The sequence below is a fragment of the Periplaneta americana genome, chromosome 16 (genome assembly GCF_040183065.1).
Source record: "Periplaneta americana isolate PAMFEO1 chromosome 16, P.americana_PAMFEO1_priV1, whole genome shotgun sequence".
NCBI classification, from domain to species: domain Eukaryota; kingdom Metazoa; phylum Arthropoda; class Insecta; order Blattodea; family Blattidae; genus Periplaneta; species Periplaneta americana.
This window is the reverse complement of record NC_091132.1, coordinates 109,552,683-109,575,930: the sequence shown is the minus strand read 5'-3', so window position 1 is coordinate 109,575,930 and position 23,248 is coordinate 109,552,683. Positions and strand designations below refer to the sequence as shown.

Sequence of the window (23,248 nt, the reverse complement as noted above, 5' to 3'; positions counted from 1 at the left end):
TTCTTTTCGCCCCTTCCAGTCATTTGCCCAGTATTCACCCACCTAGTCGGCCTGAGTGGCGCAGTCGGTAGTACTGGCCTTCTGTGCCCGAGGTTGCGGGTTCGATCCTGTCCCAAGTCGATGGTATTTAAGTGTGCTTAAATGCGAGAGGCTCATGTCAATAGATTTACTGGCAAGTAAAAACTCCTTCGGAACAAAATTTCGGCACACCGGCGACGCTGATATAACTTCTGCAGTTGCGATCGTCGTTAAATAAAACATAATTTAGTTTAAATTTCACTTACCCATCAATTTTTTCCTTTCCTTACTTCCTCACTACATCTCCACATCCAACCATCCATCCATTCTTCTATCTGTTAGTCTTTTAATTTCTTTCTTCATCCCTTCATCTCTTCATCCATTAATTCTTCCATTCTTCCGTTCGTCCCTTCTTCCCTTTCCGTTAGCATCCATCCGTCTGTTCGCTCATCTTTCCATTTCTCTCTCCCTTTCTCCTTCTTCATCCATCAATCCGTCCGTCTGTTTATTCCTTCCTTTCTATCTTTTTCTACCATTCAATCCGTCTGTCCGTTCCTCCCTTCCTAATCCATCCTTACACCATCCATCCCTTTCTTCCTTTATATATTCCCCTATAAAATAAACACATTGTATACATATTAGTATTAGATTACTTAATTGTAATCTAATACTAATATGTATACTAATGTGTTTATTTTTATTTTTAGTGTGTACATTTTTTTATTGAATTATTGGCTTCTGTTTTTATGTGATTCGTATTTGATTCTAACAACATTAATATGTATTCCACTATGTTTATTTTTATTTTATGAGGTAAATTTTATGTAACTATCTCTTTTGATCTCATTATGTACCTAAATTGTATCAGTATGTAATTACTTAATTCCGATCCAGTTTTATGTTCAACTGTGTAAGCAAGTTTTAATCCTGGTTCAGTGTAAGAGAAGGCCTTACGGCCTTAACTCTGCCAGGTTAAATAATGCCATTATTATTATTATTATTATTATTATTTATCTCCATCCGTCCATCCATCCATGCACTTATCTGCCATCCATTAATCCTTCAGTCATTTCCCTCCTCCTCCCTCTCCACATCCATCCTGTCCACCCATCTGTTTATTTCTCTCTTCCTACCTTTTTTATATCCTATATCCATCCATTAATCCACCAGTCTATTCTCCTTTCTTGATCCTTCTCTCCCTTTAACAACCAATCCAATATCTATTTCTCTCCGTCCACTTCTCTCCTGATCCATTCATTAATCTGTCCTTCACATCATTAATCCCTTTCTCTCTTTATACTGTACCTTCCTATCCAACTATCAATATATTATATCCTTCTGTCCTATCCTCCCTTCTTCCATCCACCCACACATCTGCCTGTCTGTCTGTCTGTCTGCCTGCCTGCCTGCCTATCTACCCGCCTTTCATAGTATTCTTTCATGCTATTGCTGATGTTTACCTTTAACTAATGTTGTTTCTTTGCCGATCTAATATTACACGATCATACGGTGAGACTTCAAGATGAGCACACGGAACCGCGCTGGTTCTACATACTAGTAGAAAACGTCGCATCGTAGCGATAGTAAATGAACATGCATGAAACTTTCCTTTTTGTTACTTTTTAAATTTGTATTTGTTTGAATCGTTCCCTTTATTACGTATAACGCTGCTAGCTAGTGGTGTGTAAGTTGTTCAGCTCCTCCTACCGTACTTCTTGCCCTGGGCGGAATTCGATTGTTGCTTCATGCATGCGTGACACATCGTCACATAGTGTGTCAAAAGTATTTTATAATTTTGCAGTGAATTTGGTCTATATTGCTGCTCATAAGATAGCTAATGCAGTCCCATACAAGGTTCGTGAGACTACTGAAAGAAACCAGAATTAAATTCGAAACAGATTGTGCGGTCTTTAAGATGGACAAAGCTCTTCCTTCGATCATTTACGTAACACCGGTCATTCCTATTTCCTTATTGCTATATTAATGCAATAATGTCTATGAATAATAGAGTAGGCGAAGTTTTCTCTGCATTAGGACTGAATGATCTGTTATAAATAGGCTATCATTCCTCCAGAATGTCGAGATGAGACGAAGAGTGGATTTGTAACTTGTAAGAAAGCGATTCACTAAGTCACCAGTTTCGTAGGATTCTTCATTAACGTCACTTTCAAAGCATAGAGGCTATTCAGAGACAAAGCAAAGATGATTTCAATGAATGTTTATTTGGTATCACTGAAGCCTCGTCCACTCTGTCATATTTAGCATTCTCATTATATCAAATACCAAGAGAAAATATTGTATTCATGCAAAAATATATTTCGAGATTTTCATGGAAATTCGCATTTTCAGCATACGTAATATCGAAAATTGATTCTGGGGATGCCGTCTGCTTGTCCATGTACAGCGACTGCGGGGTTTAGCTTAACCCATCACCGCATGAGACGTCTTGCACACACCGGTTTTGTATTCAAATATCTTAAGTAATTATTTCTTTCTCAACCGATGTCACATATGGTCAAATCCAATTCTTGACAGTGTGCCATATCTGTCCCAGTATGCAGTTTGAAATATTATATGCTTATATTATAAGTTATACGAATATAAACCATGTATTGTGGGTCCCTATCACTACGGCATGGCGCGTCCTCAGGTTGCGGATCGAGGAGACGCCCTCCAGATATGGAGGGTAGCTGCGAATATATTGAATAAGCAGTCGTGGACAGCCGATAAAGGGTGGTCCTCTAGCTTGGGTGTTGGGCAAAGGGCTAACAACCCATCATTGTAAAAAACCAGCTTGTTACGAAACCTTCAAATAAGCCTCGGAATGGGACTGATTCTCTGGCACGACCACAGCAAAGGAATAAGGTTTTGAGATTTGGTACTTGGAATGTTACAAGTCTATATAGAACAGGAGGGGTAACATTAGTAGCAAAAGAACTAGCTAGATATAGAATAGACTTTGTGAGAGTACAGGAGGTTAGGTTAGATGGGAACTGCATAACACAAATAGGAGATTACTTGTTATATTATGGGGAAGGAAACGATAATCACCAATTAGGAAGAGGATTCTTTGTTCAGAAAAGAATAAAATCAGCAGTAAAAAGGTCGAATTTATCAGTGATAGGTTATCGTATTTAGTACTTAAGGGTAGATGGTGCGATATCGTAGTTATAAATGCTCACGCCCCTACAGAAGAGAAAGACGACCATATAAAGGATAGCTTCTATGAGGAATTGGAACAGACTTTTGATCAGTTACCTAGATATCACATGAAAATTGAAACTTGGACTCTCACTTTGAGAGAGGAACAGAGATTAAGGGTGTTTGAGAATAAGGTTCTTAGGGAAATATTTGGGGCTAAAAGGGATGAAGTTACAGGAGAATGGAGAAAGTTACACAACATAGAACTGCACGCATTGTATTCTTCACCTGACATAATTAGGAACGTTAAATCCAGACGTTTGAGATGGGGCAGGACATGTAGCACGTATGTGCGAATCCAGAAATGCATATAGAGTGTTAGCTGGGAGGCCGAGGGAATAAGACCTTTGGGGAGACTGAGACGTAGAAGGGAGGATAATATTAAAATGGATTTGGGAGAGGTGGGATATGATGATATAGACTGGATTAATCTTGCTTAGGATAGGGATCAATGGAGGGCTTATGTGAGGGCGGCAATGAACCTCTGGGCTCCTTAAAAGCCAGTAAGTAGGCAAGTATGTGCCATATCTGTCCCAGTATGCGGAAAGAGGTTAAATTCAAAATGTATGAGAATTCAATTTATCCGAGAATAAGCACACAAAACATAAAAGTATTTTGATAATAAATTAACGAGTCTGTACTTGGAATCAACAGCACACAATTAAAGCAAACTATTTCCTTCTTATTTTTAATATTACATGGAATTAAAATTATATAATTCGTATCGAAGAAGAATATTTTTCTTGAATTAAATTCATTACGTGTCTACAGAATTATTTTAACTGTCGTTTCTGACATTCAATTAACTCTGAGCTTTTGCAGGACAGAAGGATGGCTCGACTCCCCTCATCTTGTCTACATAAGAATTAAGAATTGATCATATTGGATCTACTGCTAATGTATGATTTATTTGTGTAAATAATAATCTTGTAGTTAATACTATAATTAGATTCGACTCAGGACATGAACCCCAGTCCGAGGTATGATAAGCCCATTCTCTGTCACTGACCTACCGGAGAGGTAACCATCTTGGCTTCAGAGAGTCCATAAATATTTACACACATATTCTGTACGTCAATGCTCTAACGTACTCACCAGTAGCACAAAAGAGATCTTTGATACTGGCCAGAATATTTAATTTCGTATCTAATTGACCTCATATTAGTGTGATCTCCGACATTTTTTGTCACTCTCATCTGCACATCTTATTACAACCTCTCGCCATGCGACTGTGGTTCTTGCAGTCGACGAGGCGCATACATTAGTTCTGTATATCCATGCCGCGTTATTACGGCGCATACATAATTCATTATCTCATGTAATGAGCTATCATCTACATATAGTCTGGTAATTACCTGTAATCAGATATGCGGTGAAATATTTTGAGAACATTAACACTGATCTTAGTAAACATTCGCTACAAAATGTTCTCCCTGTATTATTATTATTATTATTATTATTATTATTATTATTATCATTATTATCATCATCATCATTACTATTACTATTATACTTACTTACTGGCTTTTAAGGAACCCGGAGATTCATTGCCGCCCTCACATAAGCCCACCATCGGTCCATATCCTGAGCAAGATTAATCCAGTCTCTATCATCATACCCCACCTCCCTCAAATCCATTTTAATATTATCTTCCCATCTAAGTCTCGGCCTCCCTAAAGGTATTTTTCCCTCCGGCCTCCCAACTAACACTCTATATGCATTTCTGGATTCGCCCATACGTACTACATGCCCTGCCCATCTCAAACATCTGGATTTTATGTTCCTAATTATGCCAGGTGAAGAATACAATGCGTGCAGTTCTGTGTTTTGTAACTTTCTCCATTCTCCTGTAACTTCATCCCTCTTAGCCCCAAATATTTTCCTAAGCACCTTATCCTCAAACACCCTTAATCTCTGTTCCTCTCTCAAAGTGAGAGTCCAAGTTTCACAGCCATATAGAACAACCGGTAATATAACTGTTTTATAAATTCTAACTTTTAGATTTTTTGACAGCAGACTGGATGATAAAAGTTTCTCAACCGAATAATAACAGGCATTTCCCATATTTATTCTGTGTTTAATTTCCTCCCGAGTATCATTTATATTTGTTGCTGTTGCTCCAAGATATTTGAACTTCTCCACCTCTTCAAAAGATAATTTTCTAATTTTTATATTTCCATTTCGTACAATATTCTCGTCACGAGACATAATCATATACTTTGTCTTTTAGGGATTTACTTCCAAATCTATCTCTTTACTTGCTTCCAGTAAACTTTCCGTGCTTTCCCTAATCGTTTGTGGATTTTCTCCTAACATATTCACGTCATCCGCATAGACAAGAAGCTGATGTAACCCGTTCAATTCCAAACCCTCTCTGTTATCCTGAACTTTCCTAATGGCATACTCTAGAGCAAAGTTAAAAAGTAAAGGTGATAGTGCATCTCCTTGCTTTAGCCCACAGTGAATTGGAAACGCATCTGACAGAAACTGACCTATACGAACTCTGCTGTACGTTTCACTGAGACACATTTTAATTAATCGAACTAGTTTCTTGGGAATACCAAATTCAATAAGAATATTATATAAAACTTCTCTCTTAACCGAGTCATATGCCTTTTTGAAATCTATGAATAGCTGATGCATGGTACCCTTATACTCCCATTTTTTTTCTCCATTATCTGTCGAATACAAAATATCTGGTCAATAGTTGATCTATTACGCCTGAAGCCACATTGATGGTCCCCAATAATTTCATCCACATATGGAGTTAATCTTCTCAAAAGAATTATTATTATTATTATTATTATTATTATTATTATTATTATAAGTATTTTTCAATTATGATTATTTAGCCCTTACTTTACTGAATTACAACTCCCTATTTCACGTTTTTTAAGTATGAACGCTTATACTGTAGAAACGACGACATATTCATTTTAAATCTTCTTTCTAAACCACAGGAAGTGTTCAGAAACAAAAAAAATTGCTATTATTTGAGATATAGAGACCACTCCGTACTCAGGCCTAGTTGTACTTGTTGTTTTTATTTAACGTTCACTTTAAGCTAGAAAAACTATTCGGAGATCATAAGGCAACTTTAACCGTGTTTATCTAATTAAAGCTATATACAGAAATTATATAGAACACTCAGGGATGACCAAATAATTGAGGCACTCAGAAGCAAAGTGATACAAGTGACATTTAGTAAGTTTTGAGATAAGTGACTTTGAAGTTGAAACGGAAATTAAAAAATCTGTTACAGGACTATGTTGCTGTAAATTTACAGTTGTATATGTTGATACCTATATTTTTTAACTTCTAAATAGAAATTATCTATTCTAAAACAGTTTAGGTAAAATAGGGTCCTAAAGTCACTTGTATTATTTTGCCACGAAAATATTTTTGTGGAAAAATAATATAAGTGCAAGGGTTTTCAGTATTTTATATTATTTAAAACAAGAACAAGGACATTGCTTACAACATTGAAACATTTCTGTCTTAACAGCCCTTGAGCTTTCTTATTATCATATTATAACAAAAAATGTGTCTGTATAACCGAAAGAATCAATCAATCAATCAATCAATCTTCTTAGTGTATAAAGTTGTTTGCAGACAACTTTAAGTCAACTATAGTCCACTGTAGTATTTTCAGTTCTTCTTTTTCATAGTAAATTAGGGGTATTTTGATCACTATTCATTATAGACGCCTGTTGCTAGTAGCCAGAGTTGGGGAGTAGTCAATATATACTGCAGAGATGTGTCTTCTCCAACTGGTATCGATGATTTTAATTTACTTCTTTTGTCGTTTATGGATGGACAGTATAGAAGAATGTGTTCCAGATCTTCATCATGATTATTACACCACATACAAGTAGGAGTATCAGAAAGGTGAAATCGGTGTAGGTACAATTATGTGACAATATGATCTATTCTGGCTCTTGTTAACAATGTTTGAACATGTCTGGGCAAGTTTTTGTAAATTTCCAGGTCATTCGGTTTCTTTTTAACGGACTGTAAAATTTTTCCTTTGTCAGTAGGGAGCCAATTGTTGATCCATAAGTTTATAAAATGAAACTTTATTGAAGTAAAGGCATTGGATAGAGATATCACTTGAAGAGGTCTTGGTTGCAAATATGTTGCCTGTTTCGCAACGTTATCGACTTTCTCGTTTCCAGGTACACCACAATGACTAGGTATCCATTGAAATTTTATTTTCTTTTGGAGTTTTTTTAGTTCACTTAGTTGTTTCTACATTAGAATAATTTTTTGTGCATACAGGTGTGGTACATATTTGATTATATTAAATATAGCCCCCTTGGAGTCAGTAAGTATTCAAATAGATCTTTCAGAAATTTCACTAACACACTAAAGAGCAGCATCAATAGCTAGCAATTCAGAGTCAAGACTGGAGGAATCTGAACATGGTATGAAGTAATTTTCTTGATATTTTGGAATATAATACCCTGCTCCTGATGTTCCATCATCAGGGTTTAGAGATTCATTTGTATAAATTTGAAGGTAATCCTTATATGTGCAGAGTAGTTTCATGGCATCCAACTTAAGAATGTATAGAGGATCATTTCTGAAATGATTTCGTTGAATTTGTAGGCTATGTTCTGGAATTATCCATTTTCATGGAGGAATGTCATTTACAACTGGAGATTTAGCAATGAATGTGTCTGTGATATAGACTGGTATTTCTTCTTTGTTTATTTTGTAGAAATTACATAGGATATTACCTGACAGTTTGAAGAACATCTGAGATCTGGATGAGCTTGCAATTTTAAATGTATTTTTAGATCCTTTTTTAATACATAGTGTCTGATTGGTTGAATATTATATTCAATTTCTAGGGCAACAGTTGATGTGGTTTTTGGTACCTACTCCGAAAGAAGAGGGCTAAGAAAATTTCAAATTTTAAATGAAATTCAGCCTTAGTCGCTGTTCATTACGTCATTAGACTCATCTAATGAAATCACATCTCTCTCTCTCTGCTGAAACATCTATGTTTCTGTCATGAAGTGCATCTGTAGTGTTCCTACCGCGAATATTCCTTCAACTTCCCCTTCCACGCACTTTTTCTACAGTCCTTATTATAGGCCCATCCTAATGCTTCAGGTCATCAAGGAAAGAGTGGGATGAATTTCATTAGCTATTGCAAGTTTCTCCACTTAGCAAAAGTTATCCTTATTGGATCACTGTATAGTTGGTCCAGCTCAATGTGTGCAGGCCTTCCACGAAGATGTTTCGAATATGTAATCTATTACCTCTCTCCATTATGGCAAATGAATTAGTCATACACAGAAGAAACGCAACAACAATATGTAAACAACGCACTTGTATTAGTTTGCCTCTCAGTCAAAACTCTGTATGCATTGTAATATAAGTGTAAGGCCAACATGGAGCAGCACTGACTGGAACTGCACTTATATTACTTTTTCTCTGAACAGAAGTGACGTTAAAGATTTAGAATATATACTTATCTCACTTTTAAAAAAATGTCACATATTACTTTGCTTCTGAGTGCCTCAATTGTGATTATATATTAAATGTTTCCTTTTAACTATACTCAACATTCAGAGACGATTCTATAATTGTGATTATTTATTTAACTTTTTACTTATTCAATGTACCTTTTAAATTAAAAATTGAGATAAGCATTTAATTGATAATTGTGATTAAAGCCAATACTATATTTAATATCCTTTTTAAAAAATTAATACATGATATGATAACTGTAATTATGGTTATTTACTTCAAATCTTTGAGACTATTATAGATAATATTCAAACACAATGAGAATGTATTGAAAAGTCCTCTTTAACCTACATACATAATCCAGAAACTGACTGCGATTCTATATTTAACGTCACTTTTCAACTAAGGGAGCTATTCGGAGCTAAAGAAATGATTATATTGTTGATTTAATACCCATTTTCAATCACAGAATCCATTCAGTAACGCCAAGACAACTTTAGTTCTAGATCTTTATTTGCATTTTTATTTAACGTCCTTGTCAACTAGCGAGATTATTTAGAGATACAATGATAGGCATTCAGAGGTGCTCATGGAGTGGGACATGGAGCATCCCTAAGTGCTTAAGTCTAAAACCGATTTCTTTGTACACCCGTGATGGAATGAGTAACGTGCTGACTGTGCTGGATCTGTCATTCGCCATACTACGCACTCCTCTCCAGTCACATACGTAAGCCATGCTTCACAGATCTACGTGAGTCATGTTCCCGTTAGACCATTGGGGTTCCAGTGAGTCGTCTGCCAAATATCAATCAACCGCGAGTAACCTCCACCATGGCGGGCGATCGATTCAGCGTCATGCAGACAAAAATTGGTGAATGTTAGTGGAATGAAGAGGAAAAATGGGAGAACCCCGAGAAATCCCTCACAACCTTAGCTTTGTCCACCACAAATATAACTCCGCAAATCGCCGAGTTTTAAAGTCAGATCCGCGGTCATCGTGTGCCAATGTGCTGTCAACTGAGTTAGCAAATAGCTGAATATAAGATTATAACTGTAAATTCGTCATCGTTTATTTAGGGTTCTTCTTAATTTACAGAAGCTATTTCGAGACAATAAGATCATAAAGGTTATTTATTTAAACTAGAGATATTATTCAGAGCAGATAATGCTCGTATAGTTGTTGTAGTTGTATTATTTTAATGAACATATTTTTACATGGTAGTCATTCAGAGACTGAGAAGATAACACCGTATGTAGACGAAATTATTAGAGATCATCAGTGTGGTTTTAGGCGTAATAGATCAACTACTGATCAGATGTTTTGTATTCGACAGATATTGGAGAAAAAAATGGGAGTATAAGGGTACAGTGCATCAATTATTCATAGATTTCAAAAAGGAATATGACTCGGTTAAGAGAGAAATGTTATCTATTTTCCTTATTAAATTTGGTATTCCCAAGAAACTAGTTCGATTAATTAAAATGTGTCTCAATGAGACGAATATATGAGTCCGTATAGGTCAATTTCTGTCAGATGCTTTCCCAATTCACCGCGGGCTACAGCAAGGAGATGCACTATCACCTTTACTTTTTAACTTTGCTACAGATTATGCCATTAGGAGAGTCCAGGATAACAGAGAAGGCTTGGAATTGAACAGGTTACATCAGCTGCTTGCATATGGGGATGACATGAATATGTTAGGAGTAAATCCACAAACGATTTGGGAAAATACGGGAATGTTACTTGAAACAAGTAAAGAGACAGGTTTGGAAGTAAATCCTGAAAAGACAAAGTATATGATTATGTCTTCGTGACCAGAACATTGTATAAAATGAAAATATAAAAATCAGAAATTTAACTTTTGAAGAGGTGGAAAAATTCAAATATCTTGGAGCTACAGTAACAAATATAAATGACACTTGGGATGAAATTAAACGCAGAATAAATATGGGAAATGCCTTTTATTATTCGATAGAGATGCTTTTGTCATCCAGTCTGTTCGCAAAAAAATCTGAAAGTTAAAATTTGTTCTGTATGGTTGTGAAACTTGGACTCTCACTTTGAGAGAGGACCCGAGGTTAAGGGTGTTTGAGAATAAGGTGTTTAGAAAAATATTTTGGGCGAAGAGGGATGAAGTTACAGAAGAATGGAGAAAATTACACAACGCAAAACTGCACGCATTGTATTCTTATCTGACATAATTAGGAACATTAAATCCAGACGTTTGAGATGGGCAGAGCATGTAGCACATATGAGTTAATGTAGAAATGGATATAGAGTGTCAGTTGAAAGACCTGAAGGGAAAAGACCTTGAGGAAGGCAGACGTAGATGGGAGGATAATATTAAAATGGATTTGAGGGAAATGGGCTAATTAGAGACTGGATTAATCTTGCTAAGTTTAGGGACCGATGCTATGGCAGGATTATGTGAGGGCGGCAATGAACCTCCGGGTTCCTTAAAAGCTATCTGTAATTAATTAAGTAAAATAGAAGCTATACTGAGAGAAAGTTGTAGTGATTATGGAATGGAAACTCATCATATTTGGGAGAGATACTTAGCTAACTGACTGAGCTACAATTAGGTCTAAACGTTAAATTTAACTTCTGACATCTGTCTTATGAGTTCTTTTTGCATAAGCAGATAAATTGTTACAGCTCTTTCAACAACCATGTAAAATTTAGACCTATACACATTTATTATACAGAGGTGAACTAAATGTAACGATGTCTCAAAATGTTTCTTAGTTCAGTTGGTCTACATGCTGGACATATTTGCAAGCAAATACCTAAAACATTTAACTTAATAGGTAACAGCAGGAAACACTCGTGGCACGCCACTTTAAAATTATACGTAGTTTTTGTTTTCTCATACCACAGATTTGAAACATATAATCATCCACCGCATGCAATCTGTGTAGTGAATACATCCGATGTGAAGTATGAAGACAAATTCCAACAGCTACTAGCCGATATGTATTCAGTGTGTTATTTTCGTGACAATAAATTGGGCCACATAAGTATGGATTATTGCTCCCAAACTTTCAATTCTTTATTTTTTCTGTTACATTTAAAATATTTTACCAGTAGACATGTAAGTTGAAAATTATATAATTTACGCAGTAACTAAAATAATCACTGTTTTAGATAAGACCTAAATATAATAAATAAGTGCTATTAAACTGATCATATTCGTGTCCTCCAGCTACAAAACCTAAAGAAATGACTTTCCGTCTTTACGTTAATTTCTGTAAATAATTCATGTAGGCTTACGTCCATATCTTTTAATCCTGAAATTTGTATCTCAAAATTTTCAAGTCTTAACGTATTTCAATAGAAAACAATTAACGCGAATATGTGGATGGTTAATCAATTCAAAGTCACATCAATTTTATGCAACGAATCAGGGATTCACCAGAGATTCAAAATCATCAAAACCGTTCGGTACCAACTTCCTAACGTTGAATTACTTCTGGATGTTGTGTCTAACCTGTGGTGACGTCAGGCGGGAAGTCGGGGGCGGCCTCCACGGAGGAGCAGTTCCAGCGGCGGTCCGCGAACAGGGCCTGGCACGTGGCCACCGTCTGCGCCGCCGCCCTCACCAGGTGCGGCATGGTCTGCGTGGTGCTGCGGCACAGCTTGGTCTGGCGCCGCACCAGCCCGAACTGCACTCTCGCCTTGCGGCACATGGAAGCGGCGGCCCCTGTCGCGTTCCACTCAAACGCCGCCTTCCTCAGCGCCCTGCAGGACACAACAGCCACGTCATTATTGATCGTTCTGGACCGTTCGGTTATGACTTTGGTCATAATGTTCAGGAAAGCGTAGGCAAGATTAACTTGGATGCACAGTGGAACTCCACAAATAGGCACAGCAATGGTCCGTGTGCGAGACGAGGTACGAACTCTGTCTTTCTACGTAGTACTGCGGACATTGGTAAACATAAGGGCTGTACAATATTTTTTATGGCGTGCGGACCGAAACAAATAATTAACGTACATAATTTTAAATAATATATTGTAGTATTTCGTCGTTGTTCCTGCAATAACTCCTATGTGCAAAATATACAATTTTTCAGTAGGACGAAAATAATACATTATGCAACGAGCCTATAATGGTAGTAATTAAGAAGCGAGTAATGTTTGTTTATGAAGCGAGCGCAAGTGAGTTTCATAATTTTCATACGAGCGTCTTAATTACCATTATAGGCAAGTTTCATACGACTTTTTATGCTCGAACATATTTCTAACTTGAAATTATTCATAAGTATACATGTTATGGTTATGTAAGTGAGGAGCGGAACTGACCTGAATTGTGAGATGTGCGCAGACGCGAAAGTATTGATTTTTTCCGAGGCACGAATGTCATTGACCTTGATATAATCTAGAGAATAACATGAACATTAGGTTTGATATAACCTGGAAATTGATTTAGAATTGAAAAACGATATGGCAAATTGAATTTATTTGAATATTATTTACAATTAACGCTAATTATTATAGTAACAGAACATAACCTTCTGCGACAGCATTGGATTTCCAGCCTCCGTGACTTTTCGCTAATTATCTTTCGATTGCATATCCGAGAATAATTGATACTTGCGGTTTCATAATGGTACAATGGTGATTTCTCATTGGCTGAACAACTGAATTATAATGAATAGGTGTACTTTAATGAGATGCATTAAAGGGCTACTACCAGGTGTATAATTACTACATTTCGGCATGGTCGAGCATAAAAACACATTTATTCATTCTATGGCAGCCGTATATAGGGGATTGTGAATTCTTACATTTTCGAAACAAAGAAATATAATTACATATAGGAGATTTTCTTATTTGCTGTATCACTATTTCAGTTATTTAATAGAGCAAAATCTGAAAATCGATAAATATGTCACATAGGAGTTATTGCAGGAACGACGACGACATGCAAAATATGTGACAAAACAAATCCGTGATTAAGTATAATATATAGGCTACGTGATACATCTGAAACATCAAACAAACTTCTGGAGGAAAAACTCTCTAAATGTATCTACATGCAGGGCTTTCATTTCAAAACTTCGCACTCTGAACAACTAGTTAATTAAATAGAATTCAATTTAAACAAAAAAACACGTAAATTTAGATATTGAGAGGGAAGCTTAATTGCATTTTAGATTTCACCTCCCATTCCCAGCCATTCCCAATTTGAAATTTCAAATGGCATCCCTATATTTTTATACTTAAATACGAAAGAGCATTCAATTGTTTGTACACCACACTCATTTGTTGTCGCATCTTTTCTTTTCTATCGCCGCCTGGCAACCTGGATTATTGTTATTGTTGATTAGAGCTGAAGAGAATAAAGCTACAAAAACTTATTGAGCATTTCTTGAAAGAGTTGTGTTTGTGTATTAAATTATTTAAAAATGGTGTATACCCTTCAAGAGAGAACATAAATCATCCTTATTGATTAAATATAGGAAATTACACAAAATAAGCTGCGTTTTCATCCTACATTCAACTAATAATAACAAAACTTCTTATAATCACTACAGACTGCCTGGTATTTAGATGAATTTTGTTTTATCCTATGCACTGTTCTGATCGAAATGTCACATTCTTGAGCGATGGCTCTGATTGATTCACCTTTTTTAAACCGTTCCAATAGTTGTAACTTCTGCTTCAACATAAGTACACATTTTCTGTCCCCTGCCTTTCTGCCAACATGTACGAGTATCTGCACACTACTGCACTGGTTCAACTGGTTAGCCCTGTGCAGCAAGGGACAGGGTGCGTTGACTTACCTTGTATCGTGAAGTATACGAGAGCGAGCGTCTATTTGTGGAGTGTCTGTTTGTGGAGTTCCACTATATATAAAAAAGAAACTAAGATCATCTTTATACAGAGCGATCGGAATAGGTATGGACAGGAGCGACGGGGTTTTCAACGTGCGCTGCTGACGCACCAGCGGCGGGGAACGGTCAGTGTGAAGGTGCGGTGACAGTCATAGAAGTTTCCGTAACTATATTAAAAATTGTTTTACTTACAAACTTTATTGATGGAGGTCCTGACACTGGCATCCGCCATCGGTCCCTATCCTGAGCAAGATAAATTCAGTCCATACCGTCATATCCCACCTCCCTCAAATCAATTTTAATATTATCCTCCCATCTACGTCTCGGCATCCCCAAAGGTATTTTCCCTCATGTCTCCCAACTAACATTGAATCAAGGATGAGGAATCAATTCAAAGCCAATTTAATAAATTTTCTGAAACGCAATCAGGGACTTGTGAGCTGATGCATTGTCTTGCAGGAGCAAAACATATTCGGAAATTTTACCACGATGTTCTCCACAATTTTCTCCAAAGCTTAGTTAATAATAACAAATTATGCTCACTAAGTAGTCTGTATAATTATCCCGTCTTTATCCCACGAAACTGATGTTAAAACCTTTCCTGTAGATATGTGAACGAAAAATTCCTTTGGGCGGGGATAATCACAGTGTTTTCATTCTTTCGATTGATTTCTTGTTTCTGGATCGTTATGTTCGGTCCATGGTTTCGTCCATAGTTACAATATGATCCATAAATTTGGAAGAATCTCCTCCAAAACGCCGGCAAAGCGACTTGAAAATTGTGATTCCGAATTGTTTCTGATCAGCGTTCAGGCATTTAGGAGCCCATTCAATAAATAATTTTCTCATGCTAAAATCATGTAGTACGATGTGAAAGACATGCTCATAGGACATTTTCAAAGTCTCTGTTATAATTATATTTGAACCCAATTCGTGTATCCTCCAAAATCATATCAATATTTATTAGAATGGTCACAGAAATATGTCTTCCAACACTATGTTCATCTTTGATCTTCCTCTTTCTTCGTCTCTTAAATTCTGCAACCAAATTCTTATGATGACGTACGAAGCACAAAGATTAAGCAATTTATCCACTATTTTCGCATAAATTGATTGCCGGACAACCCGTTAAAAAAGGGTCCTACATCTCCGATCAATATTTATTTACTGTCCGACGAGTGGTTATGTCGCAGGATCGTCGAAACGGGAGAAGTCACGTGACACTTACTTAACTTGGTCCTTATCTTTAAATTATTTTAAACAGTTGCATAACATTACGTAGACTTCCAGTTCCATACAGCAACTATTTTCAGGAAAGAGTCAAACAGCCCAGTCACTAGCATTTACATAGGGACCAACAGAAATGTGTGGGGAAAACCGAGATGCGTCATAACCTCTCGGACGGACAGTACTTAATTTATCTGAATTGAATTTTTTTATCTGACAATTAAAACTAACAATATATAATCGGATAAACTTTTTATCACCAAACATGGCGTAACTATTTATCAAAAACATACTCTTTTCCATGGTAATTGCTTTCACTTTTATTTATAACGAAGATCTATATATCAATATTACTTAGTACTGCAACACTGGTTCACCTGAGATTATATCCTTAAGAATTATTTGCTGAAAGTTTATTCAGTGGTAAAAGTAACTTTTGGCAAATTACTACAAAAATCGAAGTATAATAATAGGTAACTAGTAGGAAAAGAGATTTAGGGAAACAGTTTTATGTTACGATTCAATTCCTATTTATACTAAATTAATACCTGTTTATTAGTTCGATATAGAGTAGTGGTCGGTAAAGATTACGCCACATATGCAGCCTGCAATACACAGTAAGGGGAAGGTAGATGGGGGAAGATACCCAAACTGCTAAACATTGAATGAACAAGTGATGGCTAAGGAGAGGGAGATCATGCCTTACCCCTCCGTTCTGCTTGTGTACTAAGGGGTTGATTCGCGAGTTACGAAATGCCGACCACTGATATAGAGTATACTCACTATATCTTAACGTTTTAATTGATTACTTTAAAGTTTTAAAAAAATTATATCATATAAATTAAATTTATTCTATACATTTAGATAACAGATTAACCAAGTTTCATTTGTCTTCACCTACGTACGCCATCAAAAAACAAAAAGCAAAGTCGCGAAAGAGGCAGGAAGTCAAGGCTCCCACCTCACGACACCAGATTTTCGGCAATAATTAACAGTAGGGATATCAGTTTTACTTGCTGGGTGCATATGTCCCAAGCAGATACCTGGCGGCCGTGTAGTTCTGTTGGAAGAGTAACTGGCTATGGCCTGGAAGTTCCCGGGTTCAAGTTTAGGTGAGGGCAGGATTATTCTAGTTACGGAAACTTGCGGAATGGCCCCACGGTCCAATTAGCCAATTCCCAAATTGAGTACCGAGTCTTTCTCGGAGGTGGCTACATGGTGGTCGGACCACACCACCTCATTCTAGTGGAAGAATGGGACTCTACGTTCGTGTCCTCCATACTTATGGCCTGTAAGAAGGAAACTAAAGTAATTTCTGTTAGAGACTGACTGTGACTTCAAAGTCATAGTGCAACCGGACGAATTAAATCGATGGAAAAATTCATGATTCCATAGAGAATCGAACCCGCGACCTTCTGGTATGTAGCGTAATGGCTTAACTGCGACACAACCGCGAGCGCCATAGTATGCTAAATTCTGTTGAATTTTCTTTCAGTTGGCAAATAAAATTGGTACCCATAACTTCATAACTTATTATAAGTATCATAACCAGTACCGGGACAAAGCCTAGATATCAATATTTGCATAATCACAGTACAAACCTTTATTGTGGGAATGATTCTTACTTACTACACACGAGTTAAATTCTTTATAGGCTTATATTGAGTGTGATTACTTAATTTTGCCTAAGAGCTGTTGTACACATTCCCCGACTATAAGCCAGGGGCCTTGTTCCAAGAAACTTGTGTGTTTTTATTGTTCATGAAGGCCTTCGTGACTTTTATTGTAAGTGCGACTGGCAAGGGAGTTGCAGTGATTGTTTTGCTCGGTTATCGTGCCGACTGTGTGAGAATTCAGTTTCTCATTCTTTTCTCCGTCTTACTATTCATTAAAGCTGCTTAGTACTTCCATAAATTCGTGACCCTGTCTTTCAAACCTGAAAAGAGGGCTGTCAGGTAACAGGTAGGTCAAAGTGTTGTAATTACTACGCATTTGTTTTTTTATGAGTCAAATACTAATTGTAAGATTTAAAACTAGCCGCAGAAAAACTTACAGGAAGGCATTCGGAAGTGACGTAATCGTTGTGAAATAACGACTAACTGTTTAACTATTTGCCAAGACTATGTGGTGCTCATGGTTTCAGTAACAGGTACTCAATAAAAGTTAATGACTGATTGAAAAAAATTATGGAAACCATGCTTTTTTGTGCGTGTTACAACATTATTTGTAGGCAAGGTCTTTTGACAGATCGTCACAACCATTTATGTAAGAATCCAACTATGCTGCATAAAGTATATTTCTACAATGGACATCAATGACAAAATGATCAAATATTGAGATTTTTAACTAAATAAATTTCAGTGTTGCGTTTTCGCAAAATTTGTACTGTGCGTCCGATTTAAAACTCTGCTGCTCTCTATGATACTTTAAGTGGCTGCAGCTAACAAGTAAACCTTCACCTGAGGTAAAAAACAATGAAAATGAAACTTATATTTTTGGAATCAGCATAATAAAATATGAATAATCCTAAAATTTCGTAACTCGACTGCAATTATCAAGTGCGATACACAGCGCAGAACACGAGACTTCAAGCAGCAAGAAAACACACCTTCAACTAGCGATTACTGCATAAGAAGGAAAACGATGATGTGGTCATCATGTTACTTAACTCATCGTATTCCACAATCTGATTTGTTTTTATCCAGAAACATATGTCGCACAACAGTGATAGCTAATAAAAAATGTTGGAAACACAAATTGTCAGTACACCACCCGCACTTTATACAGGCTGATTTTGCACAAATCGTACTTATTCCTTGTACATTTCGGATACAGTACTCTGTAGTGTTTTAAAACGTTGTCCACTTCAGGATCCCAATCCAGCTAACACCCAACCATACCCATGCGCCTGTTGGAATCGTGGAGAAGGAAACTTCTGGTAAACAGGCGACTGTAGTTTTAGTTTATTGTTGCGTTGTTGTAATGTATCAGATGAATCACCAAAATCCACATTATGAGAAATGTGTCAAATCATATGCTTATACATTCGAAAAAAGTACCTGTCCAAAGATTGCAACTCATAAGTCGTATTTGGTGGTATGATTTTAACTACTAGTTTTTCAAGATCATAGTACCTTTCTTCTAACAGTTGCTTAATTGTATTTTCGTCGCAGTGGACACCATACGAGTCCAACAGCAGAAGATTGCAAGTTGCAGAGTTAGGAAGGAATATTTCTCGTAAGAATTGTATCCATATTTTTTTGGTCATTTTTCCCGACGAAGTCCATTTTACTATAAGGTTGTCACTCTGGAAAATGCGTTCCGCAACTCTTTGACTTGCACCTTTCGGTTCTTGGCATCAGTTTTCCAGCTTTAGAAACCACCGGCGTTGTAGTATAGGAATGTGTAGTTGTCCCTTTGGATTGCACAACACCATAACTTTACTGGTTCCTTGACGTTCTAATGTTCTGCCGGAAGGCATTTCCTTATGGAACCCACATTCGTCTGTATTAAACACTTGGCCATCATTGTACATATCCAAACTGTCCAAAATCATACAACCAAATACGACTTATGAGTTGCAATCCTTGGACAGTTGACTTTCTTGTGTTAACCACGTGAATTTATGCTTCATACTGCTCCATGACCTATGGTTAAACTTTTTCTTTTTGTTTGTCGGTACAGCTGGCAGAATCCAATACTCTGTTACTTCACATTTTTCTTCAAAGTCAATGACTCGGGATGTTTTGGGAGGGGACAGAGCGTATTGAGAACCGGAACTTTGTGAAGTACTTGATTCCTCTTCTGATGTAGTACTTGTTTTTTCAGTCTCCCATTCTCGTACATGAGGCATGACATTGTCATCATTTCAGGGTTCATTTTCATCAGTGTCCAGAGTATGACCTTCTTCAACTGCTTCCGATTCATAACTCTTTAATAAATCATATATATCAACAATTTCAAGTTCCTTCCGCGACATTTCACTGCCTCCTTATAACCCTCTTCATTTAGTTATCCAGAATTTTAATCACTATATTCACTGGGTTCATCTTCTTCAGCTCACTGCACATAACATTACACAATAAACTGCAAGGTACAAACTAGCTGACAGCGCTTCTACAGCAGTACTGTCTTCGCTCTCGCGGCTAGCATTGCTGCGTGATATAGTTGTTTGCAATCTAAGTAGCCCATGTCAACTTGATTTTGATTGGTCGCGATCTCTGGTATTCATTGCGTTCGAGTTGTAAAATTTACGTATTTTGCATTGATTTTAATGTTTAATCGAATGGTAATAAAGGTAAGTCTTTCTTTTTTTACCCCACCTGAAGGTTTACTTGTAAGCTACCGACTTTCGTCGTGCGGCCCGCAAGATAGTCGCAAGTAACCTCTTGGAGAGTCACTTACCTTATCACTTACTGAAGACCTCCCCGAAATAAGGATATAACTAACAAAACTATAATTCATGTTTCAGGAGAAAGGAGGCATATTATTTAAGTATGTATAAGGGTGTAATTGTTTGTATTATTTGAACTGTTGTATCAGTGAACCGTGGTGAGACAGTGAAGTTATGGTTTGCAATGACAGTGAATATATTCGATCAATGATAATTTATAATGTGTTCTATAGTGTCAGTGAAATGTGTTATATAGTGTCAGTGAAATGTGTTCTAAAGTGTCAGTGAAATGTGTCATAGTGCCAGTGCAGTGAGTGAGATGAGAGTGAAGTGAAAGGTTATCAGTAAGGACGGGATTTTTATGTAATTACATATTATATTCCTTTCAACCTAATCGTATATAAATAACAAACCTTTGCGAATCTTGTAATTACCATTAATATATTAAAATTTGATACTACATATTTTTGCACATTTACCCAACATTACATATTATGGCTTGATAGTACATAAATCTACATATTTAGGGATTTTATTCATTTTTACTTCTCTAAAAGGAAGAAAAAAATCTGCTGGGGAAGTTTACAATTTGAAATACACAGATTTAAAAAGCCTTTTTACCTACCCAAGAAAGGATATATTTCGGGACGAAACATAACGTCCTTAGTTACAGGAAGTAATAGAGGCACTCACCCCATACCGCCCACTGTAAATATGAGTGAACAAAAGGCAACCTTTCTCATATAACTATCTTATATTGTAAAAATCACTCAGAAAGTAGCGTTGCCTTCATGCGGTGAAGTGGGACGGGAATGACATGATTTTTCTCGAATTATAATTGTTCTGCACACGTCTTAAGCCGTTCCCATGAAATTTGCAACCTTACCCACCCTCTTCTTAATCCTTCCAGGGAAAACCCGTGTTAAGTCTGACATGAGCCGCAATAAAGTAGCCGAGTTTTGAAAAGAAGCTGGAATAAACGAACAAACTGGAAAGATGTTGAAACATTTAAATAAATAAATTTTCAGGTTATTGCTTGACATCTTTACTTTAAATTTAGTAGACCTATAAGGAAATGGGATTTTCCGAGGAATTAGAAAGTATGGTTCTCGACTTGAATAACCCTACCCTTCTGAATGAGACAGGAATGTCACTTTTCAAACAACAGTTTGTAAATGCCTATAGTTTGAGGTTTTAGTAGGTACTTTGTTTCTTACAGGGAGCAGCTAAAATGCATGTGTCCCACATCTCTTATTTTCTCCTAATCCAGTTCATTCATTTCATTCATTTATTTTATTCCATAGATCTTACATGAGCAATGAAGCTTTAAGATGTGGAACATGTCAACATTTTACATTATTACAATTACAATTTTTACAAATTTTTATAGTTTTACAATTTAGTAATTTTCTACAATTTTTACAATGTTGTACAATTTTTTTTACAAGCGAAACAGTGCTTGCAGTACTGTTGTGTCATTAATTTCACTCAATTCTCTAGTTTTAGTACTTACAGTACCTATAAAGTGCAAGTGAGTTTATCTAGTGTTTTTAGCTAACTAAAATGGCCCCTGTATCTTTAACCCTAATGACAAAAATAGAATCATGGATTGCGATGGACGAAGATTTCACTACAGATGGAAAAATAGTAATGTGTCAAGTGTGCGGTAAAAAAGTCGGGTGCTCTATGAAATCACAACTGGAGAGTCTTACCTATTCTATACCTGTCAGATACTGATATTAAATATTTTCATGATTTTACATATTTTGGTACATATTCAGCTTATTTTTCTTACATAAATATGTACATATTTCACATCTTGATATTAATAAAAATCCGGTCCCTAGTTATCAGTATCAATGTGGAACTTAAGTAGGGCCTATACATATGTAGGTTGTAATAGAAAATTAGATTCACTTATTAATTACGTTATTTTATGTATTATTATTAACGTAATTATTGTGTATTATTCGTATTGTGTATTTTAATTGTATTGTGTATTATTTTATTGTGTGTAATTAAGTTACCACTGCCACCGGGTGTTTGCCCACTTGCTGTGTAAATGAATACATATATTCATATTTAATTATGCCTATATTTTCTAGCAGAACCATTTGACTAATCAAAGATACAAGTTTATTCAAATATTAAATGTAATAATTTATTATTACAAGTGAATACTTCAAAATTACTTTTTCCACCTAAGTCACATACATGAATAATTCGATGTTCCATCCTTTTTCCGGGGAGATGTTCAATTGTTACTCGTACATAAAAAAATAAACACACGGCTTTCTTTCGAAGCGCTCACGAGCCTCAATGATAATGTTGAAGTTGACGCTCGACATAGATTTTCACCTCTACTAAGTAATTTCTTTATTGCATGGTGCAACTCCTGTCTTGATCTGGAGTGAATTTATCGACGTAGGCCTGTAAATGTCTTAATACAGCTGTTCCAGAGTGCAGAAGGCCTATAAGGATTTTCCTATATTTTGTTTTTAATACTTACTATAAACATTACAAGGGGTTCAGTCCTTGGATTATGGTAACAACAGATTTCTGATCATTAATTTTTCATCTAAGACATCTACCACTGTCCGCAGCTGTAACTTATTACGTGACTAAAACCAAGGTCTAGGATTAAGTGAAGACACCACAAGGCAAACACAAGACGATTGTACTCACCCAATCCCTATAGAAAAGAATTAAATGTGTGCTGGGTCTAGTAGTTTGTACGAACGACAATTTTTTTCTGTGATGATCGCGTGATTGGAACTGATATTTCTCAATGCTCTTTATAACAGCAAGTCTTTCGTGTTTCTCGTGTATCCACTAACTCTGCCTCCGGGTGGAAAGAAGATCTGCACAGAACTTTCCAGGTGTCATAAGTAGATACCGGGATCTTAGTCACTACTCTCTGAAGTTAAGTGAGTACGGAGTTTGCGCAATGAGCGAAATGATTTTACGAAGGGTAGTGTCGCGTGGTGCTGTACTACTCCCGCATCAAGGCCAACAACACAGTACGGTACACACATAAAAGAGCGATTTCAAGAGTAGGGCTGTGGTGTGTGTTACAAAAGAATAAACTTAGTCT

At 36.4% G+C, this 23,248-nt stretch overlaps 1 protein-coding gene across 1 annotated transcript in view; it reads right to left on the bottom strand.

The window, feature by feature from the left end:
- The window catches only part of LOC138691056 (protein Wnt-11b-2-like), a 211,291-nt gene that overhangs the window by 102,687 nt on the left and 85,356 nt on the right, over positions 1 to 23,248 (bottom strand). The window contains exon 3 of the mRNA XM_069812721.1: positions 12,186 to 12,436. Within this exon, the coding sequence (XP_069668822.1) occupies positions 12,186 to 12,436 (251 nt within the window). The remainder of the gene's footprint in view (positions 1 to 12,185; positions 12,437 to 23,248) is intronic.